Raw genomic sequence first — 13,926 nt, 5'->3', positions numbered from 1 at the left:
GGGAAATGTAGTCCGCTGTCGGACACTTTCGCCACAAAGTGCAACACACCCATTGCTTCACTAGTGCGCGTGCGCGCTGCGAGATTTCTGGGAAATGTAGTACCTGCCTTGTTGGATGGGCGCACGGGCTGCTAGGCAATGTAGTTTTCGGCTGAGTAGCGGCGCTAGTGCTTCGGAGGCTCGGAGGCAGGCGCGCGGCGGGCAGGCCTGGAGGGGGCGGGTCCGCGCGGGCCTCAGTGCCGCCCGCCAGGCGTGAGGAGAGGAGAAGGGAGGTCACCGCCTGAAGGTGTATCCACTACTGTCGCGCCGGCTGCCTCGGAGAGCTGCGAGCGTCGGGAACAACCATGTCCTACTGCCGGCAAGAAGGTAAGTCGGGCGCTGCCATGGAGACCGGTCCGGCGCGGGCCTGCGAAAGACACGCGGTTGGGTGGTTTCCACAGGGCGGCCGTGGGTTCTTCGTGGGCCTCACGCGGCGGTTTCCAGATGAGAAAGTAGAGGCTCCCTGAGGAACGAGGCTGGTCCAAGGTCACCGTGAAACTCAAACCCGGGCCTCGGAGGCCTCACGTGGGCCCTGCGAGTGCGGAGCACGTTGTATCTATCTGGCTGGCAATCGGGGACCCTAAGGAATTAATAACCACGGTCCTTAGAACTCCCCACGTGTTTGTATCCCGCACAGGCTTTTTTTTAACTATCCCGGAAAATGCCACTGGCAGGAGCATTTATTGAGCTGCTCCTGTATACCAGGCACTCTTTACATGTAGCGAGCTTTCTAAGGTTCTGTTACTGTCCACGTTTTTAATCAAACGGTAAACCGAGAGGGTTACTCGGCCCTAGAGCCCACAGGTCCTGGAACTGCAGTGCCAGTCGGGAGCCTTCCTTTCTTCCGCCTCTAGCCACATTGAGGACCACTGACTTCCCTCCCTGTTGCTACCTGTAGGCAGCAGCCCAGAAGACTCCGGACTAGTCTGTGCCATGGCTTCCTGGCACTAACTGGCTCCTTGTGTCTGAGCTGCCAGCCAACCCCTCCAGGCCCTAGTTTCCAGTCTTGTAAATCGAGAGGTCGGCCATCGTTCACGCCGGTATTCACCCAGCACGTGCACAGGGCAGGAATGAGCCGGAGAACTTCTGGGAATACAGAGCTACAGAGAGACTTGGGTCACCCAGAATTTTAAGATGAGTAGGTCGGCTTCTTCACTGTAAGATTAGGGAATCTGAGGGTAAAGGGGGAACTAAGCCACCCAAGGCCATGCATTCAGTTAGAAGTATCAGTCCACACTGTACAGCCTTTCCCTCCTACCTTAGAACACCCCTTCCGGGCATCATAATTGACTGACATCTCTCCTGAGGACTATGTCTGTTGGTTAGCCCTTGGTGTCCCTTATCCAAAAGCCCCCATCTCCCAGCACTGTTAGGCAGGAGAGTCTTGTCAAGATTTTTGTTTCCTCTAAAACAACCAGTTGGCAGGTTGATGGTGAGTCTTTGGGGAAAGGATGCTAAGCAGGTAAACACTGCTACCTACCTCTTGAAGGGTTTACAGGCCTTAGCTTCTCCAGGAAGGAGGTTGGGTCCATTTGCTGCTACTGCTGTATTGAGCCCATCTTCCTGGTTCAAAAGATAACCATCATGTGGTATTTGTTTTTAGTTAGGTTTTTTGTTTTGTTTTTTTGTTTTTTGTTTGTTTGTTTGTTTTGAGTCAGGGTTTCTCTGTAGCTTTGGAGGCTGTCCTGATACTAGCTCTTGTAGACCAGGTTGGCCTCGAGCACAGAGATTTGCCTGCTTCTGCCCCCGAGTGCTGGGATTAAAGGCGTGCGCCACCACTGCCCGAATTTAGTTAGTTTGTTTGTTTTGAAACAGTCTGACTAGTTCTACAAACTCAAAGATCCTCCTAAATACTGGGATTAAAGGTGTGTGCTCCTCCCTACCTACGACGTCTGTGAGTACAAGGCCAGCCAGTTACAGACTGTGTAAGGCTTAAGGTGACCATACTGTGTTCTTGTGGCCTCATGGTTGCTCTCTTGCTCCTCAGCTCCTCTGGCTATGCCTTTGTCGGGTACTTTCTCCCTCCAGCTCCTCACATTGCCAGTTCTTGTCCTTTAGGGACCAGCCCAAAAGTCACCAGGTCTTTCCTGATGCTTTGTGTCTCATAAACTCTGAGATTTCTGTCTTCTCCCACCAACCCGAGACATGGCAGAAGGCCTGGGACACAGTGGGTGCTCAGGATTTAATCGAAGGACCCTAGCTACATGCCTGTCCTCTCTCTAAGCAAATGATAGCCTGGACACATGTATCTCGAAGGTCCATACACATATCAGTCTCCAGACTGAAGTGCTCAGTAATAGGGAAAATGCTGAGTCAGTGTACTAAAGGCTCTGCAGGTGTTGCCAGGCTTTGAAAACCCTTTCAGGTGCTGTTTTCTCAAAACCTCTGACCCTGTGAGAGCACACTGGCTACCTTTTGCCTTCCAGCTTCACTGGGCCTTGAGCTCCATCCAGCCCCGCTCACGCCTCTACCTTTGGGATTGCAGGTGTGGTCTGCTCTGCCACCTTTATTTAGGATAGGGATCAATCTGGCCTTTTGTGCCATACTCAGCAAGCATCCTACCACTTGGGCGTTGGCCCCAGTCCCTTTTAAATTCTTTATCCTAGCCCCGATGGAAGCCCAACACTTGAGTTATTTATTTTTCTTTCTGTAGACAACCCTACCCCCAATCAGTCTTCTTCACTTGATGCATGTACCATAGTCAGAGCTGACATCCCATCCCCAAGTCCTGATACCAAGCAGAAAGTGTTGAAGGTTTATGGACAATGCTTTTCCCTTTTATTTTTTTGCATGTGTTTTACTTGCTTTCTATTTCAAGAAAGGAGAATAAAGGATACCTACCTTTGCTTTGATGTGAGAGCTAACAACTCAGATGTAAAAGGAGTCCTAAGCTGCTTCATCCCAACCTGACTGGGTGTTTGTCTGGGAGCCTAAGGCCATGTGGATGTGGCAGAGAGTTTGAGTGCACTCAGCTGAGGTCACAACTGTCAGCTGCTTTTGCTTAGAACTCAGCAGTTATGCAAATTGCTTTTGGGGGTTCTGGAAACTGGCCAGTCTCCAGGGTCATCCATTAGTCACTCTAGCATGGCCCAGTGGCCTTGCTCAGATGCTTTCTCCAGCAGTGGGAAGAACAGTCTGGCTGTGTTAGTTGTTGGGTGCCGAGGCTAAGACTGCCTCTGGCATAGAGCCCAGGTGGGTAGTGGGGCTAGCCCTGTGTGTGGAGACCTGCCCATCTTTGTGTCTGCCAGTGTGTGAGACCTGTTCCTAAACTGTCCTTTTCACTGAGGTAGCCTCTCTGACGTTTGTCCTCGTGAGCCTTCTCCGGGCCTCTTCCTTGGGTATTCCAGCCCAAGTGTGGGCTCCACTCTTTGCCTTACTCTTCCTTCATGTGCCTGAACCAGAACTTTCCAAAATAGTGGGAGAAGTGGACACAGTGCTGGCAACTTTAAGAGAGCCACCTGTCTGCAGCCTGACCTCAGCTTTCACAGTAGCTACCTCCCTCAGGGCTACTCAGGAAGGGCAGGTTTACTCAGTGTACCCTCTGGGTGAGGACCCTGGGTCAGGGTGAGCTGTCTAGAAGGCTCAGGGTTGTCCAAGCACTTTTCCTCGGAGGGTTAGGAATTTTGGCCGTTGACCTTTCCTTCTTCCTCCTCAGTTTGGGGCTGGGACAGGGTGGGTCTCTATTGCCCTTATTGTTATGCTCAGTGGTCAGGTCAAAGGTCAGTAATGTGTGTCCGGGAGAACAGTGTGGGTGCTGGAAAGGTTTGGGAGTGAGTGGCTTACATAGGTTCCAGCCTATGTAAGTCACCATTGTGAGCAGAGGGCACTGCTGTTCCCGTAGGAGTGGTGAGTAGAGGGCTGGCTGCCACACAGGATCCAGAATTGAACCAGTCCAAAGTCTGCCCTCAAGGGGCCACCATGGAAACAGATAATCCCCTGTGCAGTGTGGGTGCTGAGGACCGGTCCCACCACAATGGAAATGCCTGACGGTGGCTGCTGTGATGGGAGGCAGATAACTGGCCAGAGTCTGTCAGGGTAAGCCACAGGGTGTGCAGGAAAGCTCTTCTAGCCCTTTGCTCTCTTCCTTTTCAAAAATTTACTTGATTTTACTTTTTGAAACAGGGTCTCTATGTAGCCCAGAATATCTTGAACTCACTCTCCTGCATCAGCCTTCTGAGTAGCTGGGATCATCAGGATTCCTTACAGGGTCACTATAAGGTTTCTGTCAAATAGGCATGTCTGTCCCCACACCATTGGGAGAAACTCTAATGTCAAACATACCTGCCTCCTTATGTTTTTCCCTGTGGCCTCAGGACCTTAGCCAGGCCTAAGTAAAGGTGAGCAAGGGGGTGGGGGTGTTCTGAGAAGGTTGAACTCTGCGCTCTGGGGGGGTGGGGCACTGCAGAAGAGGGAAGATCTCACTATGAGGCTGTTCGAAATCTGCCCTACCCAGTCTCCTTCCTTCTCACAGTGGCTGGCCCTGGATACGCTCTGTCTTTCAGAGGCTGGCTCTGGAGACTCACAGCTGTGGACTGGGGGCCCCAGGTCATAGTGCTCCAGTTCTACCTGGTTGTGAGTTGTTCGTAGGCTCTTCACAAGGGGAGGATGGGAATGCACTCCTCTTCCCCCTCAGTTTAGAGAGCTGGATGTTAAGCCTTCTACCTTTCCTACCACCTGAGTGGAATTCATGCCAGCTGGCCCTCATGACTACTGGACTGTCCAGTCAGCGATGAGGACAGGTTCAGGGGACCGTCTTCAGACTGGCTGTTCTGTGTTTCACTTTTCTTCAATGAATCCATCTTCTTCTGCTCTAAATCCTAGGGAAGGATCGGATAATATTTGTGACCAAAGAAGACCATGAAACTCCTAGCAGTGCGGAGCTGGTGGCTGATGACCCCAATGATCCCTATGAGGAGCACGGTGAGAGATGAGGGACCCTCAGACACTCGGGGAGGCTTGTGTTGAGCACCACTTTCCCACTTTGTCTCCCTTGGCCATGGACAAATGTCCAACTCTGTGGTTGCTGTGTCTCCCTTCCAGGGGTTGGGACTGTGCCCAGGCAGCAGTTTCTTCTTACTAAAACATTCTGTCTCCGTTGTACGTGTTTGTACTGATGAGATTGAGAGTGACTGAAGTTATGGCTGACAGGGATCTCTGCTCTGTCTGCTTACTGGGGTAAGCCCTGCCATGTGTACCAGCTAACGTGCAGGCAGGAGAGCAGCAGCCAGGCAGCTGGTCCTTCTCCCCTGTTAAATCAGGAGGGCTCAGCAAAGCTGCTCAGAACTGTAACACTCCTGGGCTCATCTCTGAATGTAACGGTAGCCCCTTGGACACAGGATGTCATGCTTTGGGCTAGACTCGTAGGTACTCCGGTCTGTGGGGTAGGTGAATGCAGCATTCCCTGTCCGTAAAGTGTCAACACGACTCACTTCAGCACTAGAACAAGTACTTCAGGTGAGAATTGTTGGTGCGTGAGATTGAGATTAAAGCAGGCAGTTGTGGAGGACGGGCTTGTGGTTAGGACTTTCAGACCTGATCTAAAGCTGATGCTTGTTGTGGGCGGGATCATCACCTGTTAGCCTACTGCCAAGTAAGGGTGAGTACCTAGCACTGTGTTGGGGATATTTGCAAGTCAGGTGTCGCAGTTTTAGTGCTCTGATAGCGACAGCTGAAGTCATCTTTCTTAATGAGGAAGTACGAACTCATGTCAGTTCTGGTCCTTTGTTTACCTTGAGTCCATATTAGCTGCACATGTCGCGTTGCAGAACTCTGGAGGTGTGAGCAGACAATGTCTGCTTGTGTTTGAATGCTATAATTGCTAAAGCTGCCATCTTGTAGATGTGTGTTCTATGTCCCAATTCATTTTGCAAGACCTGAGTTGTGGTTTTTTTGTTTTGTTTTTGTTTTTTAATTTTATGTGTATGGGTGATTTGCTCGCACATGTATCCAGTGCCTGCCAATGCCAGAAAAAGGTGTTAGATCCCCTGGGACTGGAGTTACAGGTGGTTGGTTGTCTGCTGGAAATGGAACCTAGGTCCTCTACAAGAGCACTTGAGATTTCAAGGCCAGCCAGTCTGCTCTACAGAGTAGATTCCAGTACAGCTAGGGCCCTATCCCAAACAGTAGTTCAGGCTGGGGTCACAGGTATGTGCCACCACAGATAGCGTCTGGGCTATAGTTTTTAAATGTCAGTCTTAGTTCTTTGAAAGCTGTTCTGTGGGTTAGTGTGTTGGAACCTGCAGTGCCAGCGGTATGTTCAGTATTGAGAATCCCTCAGAGGTTGGAAGTAGAGGAGTGGAAGTTGGGTCTCTGGGGATCTGATGGGCCCTGCTACCTTCCTGACCTGGCTCTGAAGCCCAGAAACCTGCAGACAGTGTCAGAAGGACTACTTAGGTTGCCATGCAGCTTCATGTACAGGAACTTACTCTGTAACCGTATTGTTGCTGATGAGCCGCCTGCTGAGGAGCACCAGCGACATTTCCTGCTGTCCCCAAAAGGTGAAGCAGATTTGCTGATAGGCTCTCAGAGCTGGTGTTGAGGCGGGATTCAACCCAGGACTTTGGACACTAGCTCTGCAGCTGCCCCTGGGCATGCCACTGGAGTGAAGGGTCACGTGACTTTTCAGTTTATATAGGCCTTTTTTTTTTCTAGTCAGTGCCAAGGATCCTCAGTACTAGCGGCATGTGCTCGATTGTCAGCATTCTCCGCTTCAGTAGGCTCACAGGAGAACTCTTTCTATAACCATCACAAAGCTGAAAGTAGAAATGTCATCTTGAACCATCTTGGAAAACTAGAAAATTCTATTTAAATGTGAATAAAATTTATAGAAAAAGCCAAAATCAAAACGAAGAAGCCAATGTAGCTTTTACTAAAAGCCCACCTACAGCTTGACTTCCCAGCTTATTCATAGTACATCACTTAACTTAGAAGTTTGATTTAGTAGGATAGTGGTGGTGCACGCCTTTAATCTCACCACCCAGGAGGCAGAGGCAGGCAGACCTCTGAGTTCGAGGCCAGCCTGGTCTACAGAGTGAGTTCCAGGGCAGGTTCCAAAGCTACACAGAGAAAACACTGTCTTAAAAAAAAACACCAAATATATATATATATTTTTTTTACAGGCTGTACGTGGCAAGCCCTGCTCTACCTCTGCTATACCCCACCCTAATGTTTGATTTGTGTAGGAAGAATAGAGCCCCACTAGTTTAACAGCACTTGTTTTGTACTGTACAACAGAGTTTAAGAACTTTTCGCAGACATATGTTTACACCACTCTGTGGGCTGTGCTGAGCAGAGGCATGGTCAGGGACTGCGTGGGGAGCAGGGCCTGGAGGATCAGTACTTGTTTGGCTTAGGAGATTCCTGGTATTTAAGTCCCAGAGTTCTGATTCTAGTTCTGGGAGGTGGCTTAGACGGTAGACCAGGTCATGGGGGGAAGCCTTCCACAGAATAAGGACCAGACAAACATGCTTTGCTTGTTCAAGATCACAGAGGACATCTCTCACCTTGTTCGTCTTCCTCTTCCAGGACTGATACTGCCCAATGGAGATATTAACTGGAATTGCCCGTGCCTTGGGGGAATGGCCAGCGGCCCCTGTGGGGAACAGTTCAAGTCTGCCTTTTCCTGCTTCCACCACAGCAAAGAGGAAATCAAGGGATCAGACTGTATAGACCAGTTTCGGGCCATGCAGGAGTGCATGCAGAAATACCCGGACCTCTATCCCCAAGACGAGGAGGAGGAAGAGGAGGCAAAGCCAGTTGAGCAAGTGGAGGAAACAGCTGCTCCTAAGGCCTCTGCAGCCAAAGAGCAGGGGTCAAGCTCCTGAAGGCCGCAGGCCCTGGCTGCCACTCACCATGAGACTTTCTGTACAATGCCTTTTGGTCACCTCTGTGAAAGTTCCTTTCCTCTGTGCACTGTAATGTACAAAATAACTTATTTTAATGATCAGGAGTCTTGGCTACTTGCCATATACACTGAAGAGAAGAGGTGTGTACACCTATGTCCTGTGTAAACCTGTCCTTGAACATTAAGCCACTGCTGGATGTACTCTGTGATTGCCCCGGATTTTGTCACTTTGAAATACTGTGCTGTGGCTTCTCAACAACCAAAAGTTGTTACTCAGGAAAGTTCGTCGCGAGAAAGCTGACTTATTCTGACCCGTTATATTCCTTTTGGTATATTTTACACCTCTTTGGGAAATTAAGTAGATGCCAAAACTCCTTCAAGAGTAGATCCATTCCTATTGGAAGAGGCTGGTGGTCAGATGCTTGAGTTAGAGTACATGGGACTGCTACCTTATTCTTAGCTCCCAAGTTTCTGTGCAGTCCAGACTCCAAGGTGTCTACAGTTGCAGGGTGGGATTGGACCCAGTGACTCCCAGTCCTTCCTGAGTGAAAGGGAGAGGCTTTGCTTTTGCTTTATTGTTTTGCTGTTCCAAAAACCCTGGTTTGGGGCCTATGTTCACTTGGTCAAGTCAGTTGTAATATTGATGTGGGGACCTAGCTGCTTCCAGAGCAGAAGCCAGCAGAAGAAACTTCTGAATGAAGTACTCAATTAAAAAGAAAAAAATTTGTCTGATTTAGAATATGGCTTTTTCCTAGTTAGAAAGTTGCTAGCTCTCTTGTGATGGTGGAGAGTGAACATGTGTGAAGATTTTTTGGGCGGGAGGCTTGCCAGGAAGGCACATCCCAGTCCCAGTCTTTTGTAATTTTGAGACAAAGTCTAAGTTGACGAAGATGGCCTTGATCTTCCTGCCTTAGCTTACCGAATGACATGCTGAGCTACAAATATTTTTCTGTAAAAAAAATAATAAATTAGGAAAAATGAATTTCATTGAAAGTACTCTTCAGAGATACTAGTAAAACCAGTCTAATGGTGGCACATTGCTTAATTTCAGGGGAGTTAGTGGTAGGCGGTTCTTTGAGAATACAAGGTCAGCCTGACACTTACAGGGAGTTTTGGGACAGCCAAGGCTACATAATAATACCATGTCTCAGATAAAGCCAAGCCAGGTGAAATCTTTTTTTATTTTATTATGTATACAATATTCTTTCTATGTGTATGCCTGCAGGCCAGAAGAGGGCACCAGACCTCATTACAGGTGGTTGTGAGCCACCATGTGGTTGCTGGGAATTGAACTCAACCTTTGGAAGAGCAGGCAATGCTCTTAACCGCTGAGCCATCTCTCCAGCCCCCCAGGTGGAATCTTTTAACATGTTCAGTGTTGAGTGCAGAGCAAGTTCCTTGTTCTTTTGAACATTTGTTCTGCAAACAAGGCAGATTGTTCCCTTGAGGATAGCTCGTGCAGATCCCTTGAGGTAGCGGCTTAGTTCTTAGGCCACGCTATCGGGAACCCGCAGATATTTTGAGCGCATTCATTACCGATATGTAAGGGTAACCTTGAAGCAGTAAGGATTTCTTTCCTTGCAGGGTCTGCTGCTGTGGGGCAAGGCATGGCTTTCCTAGGTCCTCCCTCACTGGAGTCATCCCAGCCTTGGCCAGCTCCTCACAAACTAGAGCCACTGTTAGCAGGACTCCAGTGATTGAGGTTTCAGTTCTTCCCTGGCTCTCAGGGACCTTACCTTAGAGCAAGAAAGAATAAGATGAAAGGCACAGACAGCATTAAGGACATTGGCTCAAAAAAAAAATGAGAAGGAAGAGGAAAAATGACATTTGAGAAGGGGAGAATTGGGGGAGGAGAGGGTTATAAGAGGCAGGAATGGGGTGACTATGACCAAAATGCGTTATATACAGTTAAAAATTTCATGGGGGCTGGAGAGATGATTTGGTGGTTAAGAGCACTTGGTGCTCTTCTAGATGACAAAGGTTCAGTTCTCAGCCTACATGGTGGCTCACAACCCTCCGTAGCTCCAGTCCCAGGGATCCAACACTTGACCTGTGAGTACTACATTCATGTGTATATAGACAAACATGCAGGTGAAACACCTGTCTTAGGGTTGCTGTGCTGTGATGAAACACCATGACCAAAGCAACTTGGAGAGGAAAGGGTTATTGGGCTTAGGCTTCAACATCACAGTTCATCATCAAAGGACTCCAAGATGGGAATTCAGGCAGGAGTTGATACAGAGACCATGAAGAGTGCTCCTTACTGGCTTGCTCAAGGCTTGTTTAGCCTACTTTGTTACAGAATCCATTCCTAGCACCAATGCCAGATGGCTTACAATCACTTGTCAGCCAGGTGGTGGCGCCGCACACCTATAATCCCAGCACCCCAGAGGGAAAAGCAGGTGGATCTCTGAGTTGGAGGCCAGTTTGGTTACAAAACGAGTTCCATGACAGCTACGTCTATATAGAAAAAGAACAAAAACAAAACAATCACTTGCTAATTTCAGTTCTAGGGAATCAAACACCCTCTTCAGACCTCCACAGGTATGTGAACATGCACAGACACATAATTACAGATATAAATAGTAATTATTTGTTGAGAGTCTCCAGTACTGTGTAATACCCATCATTCTTTTCTGCTTTCAGGTGTGTGCACCACTCCTGCCTAGTTGCTCTGACAAACGCTATGTGTCACAACTCTATATGGGAATTCAGGTTTCTTGAACCCACCAATGAGTAATGCCAGGCAAGTCTGTACATCAGTAGCACCTTGCTCTGACATCACAGGGAGCCATTGTGAGCAATGCAAGGTCTCTGTCCATAAGAAGCATGGACTGGCTGCAGCTGGGTTGTGCAGTTTGCATAGCTGTTGCATTGTGGACTTGGAAGTTGGTGATTTGTTGGATTTGACATTGGTCTTCTGCTGGGCACTGACATAGTGAACTTATTTCTTGGCTTGTTGGTTAGGGGTATAAGGCTAATAGAGGTACTTATTGGAGTTTTGGGCTTTTTTTTTTTGTGTTTGTGTGTGTGCATATACTACCACACACTTGTGGAGATTTTCTGCCACCTCCTTACCCAGACCCTGGTGGCGCTGAAAGTCCTGCAGAGGAACTCTTTCATTGTCACATCAGAAATAGACATCATGAAATCCCTCAGTCATCCAGCTTTATCAGATAATCAACACCACTGTCAACACCTACCTTGTAATAGGGCACAGAAGCAGGAGAGAGCTGCTGGACAGGGTCCAGGAGGATGGACATCTGTGGTGGGGGAGGGGTGCGACAACTTTCCCAGCATATTGGGAGCACTGTGTATCACTGTCATTCAAAGTGTGGTGCATGGAGACCAGAGGCCAGAAAATACCCTGTGGATGGGAAAGGCAACATCAAACTCAGTGACTCTGGGTTGGGCTCAGGTGAGTCCTGGGCAGAAAGCTGCAGTCGTTCTTCTTCAGCCTCCCATTCTGTGCCCCAGAGCTCCTGTAGGGGAAAGATATGATGGGCCCACAGATAATATGTGGAGCCTGGGAGTCCTACTTTATGACCACAGGGTGCCTCCCTTTTCAAGCACCTACCAATCCCAGGATAAAGCAGAAGATCCTATGTGAGACACACTTTACCCCATCTTTCTGCAAATGTGTTAAATGTGATTGGTCAGTTACTCACCCTGGACCCCAGCAGCCACTATAGACTGCATCGTGCAGCATCCATGGCTCACTCCAGGGGAGGTGCCTTCTCTTGAGTTTTCCTTGCCGGAGTCTCCCAGACTCCATTATCACAGTCATCATGGCAGATTTGGGATGTGACCCTTATGAGGTCCTGGAATCTTTAAAAGCATAAATCTTCAATAAAACAATGACTACATATCTGATACTACAACACCAGAACCCCTGAGAGGACAGCAGGTGCGACACCTTGTGTGACCCTTGCAGATCTTCCTACCTTCCCGCTCCTCCTGAACCTGAGAGCTAGCAAGTCTGCCCTTCACGCCTTTCCCTATAAATGCCAGCTTTCCAGTGGTGGACATTTAAGGGTGGAGGAAGGCAAGAGGGCCATCATGTCTGCTGCTCCCCAGTGCTCCCTGCTGAAGAGGAGCATCTCTTATTTCAGGGCAGCCTGCCAGCATGATGCTGCTGCTGCCCTCTGCATCCACTCCATGAGTACCTGCACACTGAGCCAGAAAGCCATGTGGGCTCTCAGGACACACCTCCAGAAAACAGCTCACTTCTCAAGGAGGCACTGTGGACTCTGACCACCAAGGGTGCAGCTCATCCTCTGCGGCTCTATCATCCAGCCAGTGTCCATGTCCAGTGAGCAGCCTGACAGTGTGATGATAGGTCAGGTCTCCAGGAACAAGTGTCTCCAATCAAAGGGAGGGGAAGGGAAAGACACCCAAAGCCAGGAGGTGAGGCACTGAGAAGTATCTGTGCATTGACCTCATCTGCGCTGTGCTTTTCAATTGACAATTGTGCGCCTGCATGGGGTGTGTGATTTAACGTGTTTGTCATCTCAAATAGACAACTTCATGTAGACTTTGGAGTATATGTGAACAGAGGGTAGACACCAGAGCTGGGGCCAGAGAAGTAGTCAAGAGAGACAAAGGTCAAGATCCAAGGAATCAGCTCAGCAGCTATCATGGTGAGGAGTAAGATCTGTGGGTCTCAAAGTCACTAGGGGAGTCTCTCATGTTTGTCTGCTTCTAAGTGGTGAGGGGCAGCCCTCCAGCCTTGAGGATGATGAGCCATGGGGTGAGTTCAGCCTGGCAAGGACTGAGACCACCAGAGCAGTGTAGCCAGGCTAGAAGTGTAGGCTACTGTGCGCTCATGTGCACAACTCTGAGGTTTTGGGCAAGTGTGGGCACTGAGGCAGCTCTGTGAAGCTAAGTCCGGTTAGTCATGGAGAAATATGACCCCACCCTAGGGGACACTGAGCTAGAAGAATGCCCAGAGTTTCCTGGGGCCAAGAAGGCTGGGCCCCTCCTGGTAGAAGATCAGACCACCTTTCCCTGCTGTGCCCTGCCATGCCTTGCCCTGCTTGTCTGTCCTTCAGGTTTCGTGCTGGGGAGGTGGTCTTCAGTAAAAGATGAGATGACTGTCACTCCCAGATAATTACAGGCCAGGCTAGCCCGTGTGTATCAAGGCTAAGTTCACAAGAATGAGAATGTAAGCCCACGGCTGCAGCCCTGCAGGATACCTCTGCATGGCAGCCCCTGCCGTCCTGTCCATAAAGACAGAGTGAATGTGTGTGCACATGCATACATGCATGTATATGTCCTGGAAACCAATGTAACACAAAGCTTAGGAAAGCCTCATCTGTGTACTGAAGTGTTGTTCCTTCTCCCAATGCTGCCCCCTTCCCCCATCTAGCTTCATTCTTCTGTTTTTTTTTAAATCTATTTGGATCCCTTTTGATAATCTATTTTGATCCACCAACCTGACCACACTGGAAGCCCAGCTTCCACGGATCTCAACAGCTGCAGCATCTCAGAGTGACCAGGTGACAGGTGTTTGGGGCTGATGCCCCACTTATGGTGGCTGTTCTAGCTTAGCATGGCTGTGGGAGACTGCTGCCAGCTCTGCTTACAGGGAGAATCATAGACAAGATGCTAAGACCCTGCTAGATCTTTTTTTTTTGTATTTTCAAGACAGGATTTCTCCGTAGCTTTTGGTTCCTGTCCTGGAACTAGCTCTTCTAGACCAGGCTGGCCTCGAACTCACAGAGATCTGCCTGCCTCTGCCTCCCAAGTGCTGGGATTAAAGGCATGCACCACCACCGTCCGGCCCCTGCTAGATCTTAAACATAGCCCCTGAAGCTATCTCCAAAATTCAGGGCACATGCATGCCAACAGGCGGCCCCGAGGATGTAAGTCAGCTGAGGCAGTAGGCGGGTGTTGTGAACAAGCAGGCATTGACTGAAGACCCTGCAAGGTCAGAGCCTGGAGGGGTTTGGTTGGCTGGTGCAGAGAAAAAGGTTTTCCTGGTGGAAGTCCAGCTGTGCCCGGGAATCTGCTCTGGGGGCAGAGCAGCAGCATGTGGCAGGAAG

At 49.3% G+C, this 13,926-nt stretch overlaps 1 protein-coding gene across 1 annotated transcript; it reads left to right on the top strand.

The window, feature by feature from the left end:
- Positions 1-156: 156 nt before the first annotated feature.
- Chchd4 (coiled-coil-helix-coiled-coil-helix domain containing 4) lies at positions 157-8,614 on the top strand. Its single transcript, XM_041638765.1, has 3 exons — positions 157-366; positions 4,861-4,959; positions 7,564-8,614. The coding sequence occupies exons 1-3, from the start codon at positions 345-347 to the stop codon at positions 7,860-7,862; spliced, it is 420 nt and encodes a 139-aa protein (XP_041494699.1). The 5' UTR covers positions 157-344; the 3' UTR covers positions 7,863-8,614.
- The last annotated feature ends 5,312 nt before the right edge of the window (positions 8,615-13,926 follow it).

This window comes from Microtus oregoni, unplaced genomic scaffold, assembly GCF_018167655.1.
Source record: "Microtus oregoni isolate MIOR12 unplaced genomic scaffold, Mior012 000002F_ref0000024, whole genome shotgun sequence".
Taxonomy (NCBI): Eukaryota; Metazoa; Chordata; class Mammalia; order Rodentia; family Cricetidae; genus Microtus; species Microtus oregoni.
This window is presented reverse-complemented; position numbering and strand designations above follow the sequence as displayed.

Bases quoted from the DNA above. Each gene is read 5' to 3' on its own strand.
- Chchd4 (XM_041638765.1), top strand. From the start codon at position 345: ATGTCCTACTGCCGGCAAGAAG. The intron at 367-4,860 runs GTAAGTCGGGCG...TCTAAATCCTAG, and splicing joins GTCCTACTGCCGGCAAGAAG to GGAAGGATCGGATAATATTT. The intron at 4,960-7,563 runs GTGAGAGATGAG...TTCCTCTTCCAG, and splicing joins TGATCCCTATGAGGAGCACG to GACTGATACTGCCCAATGGA.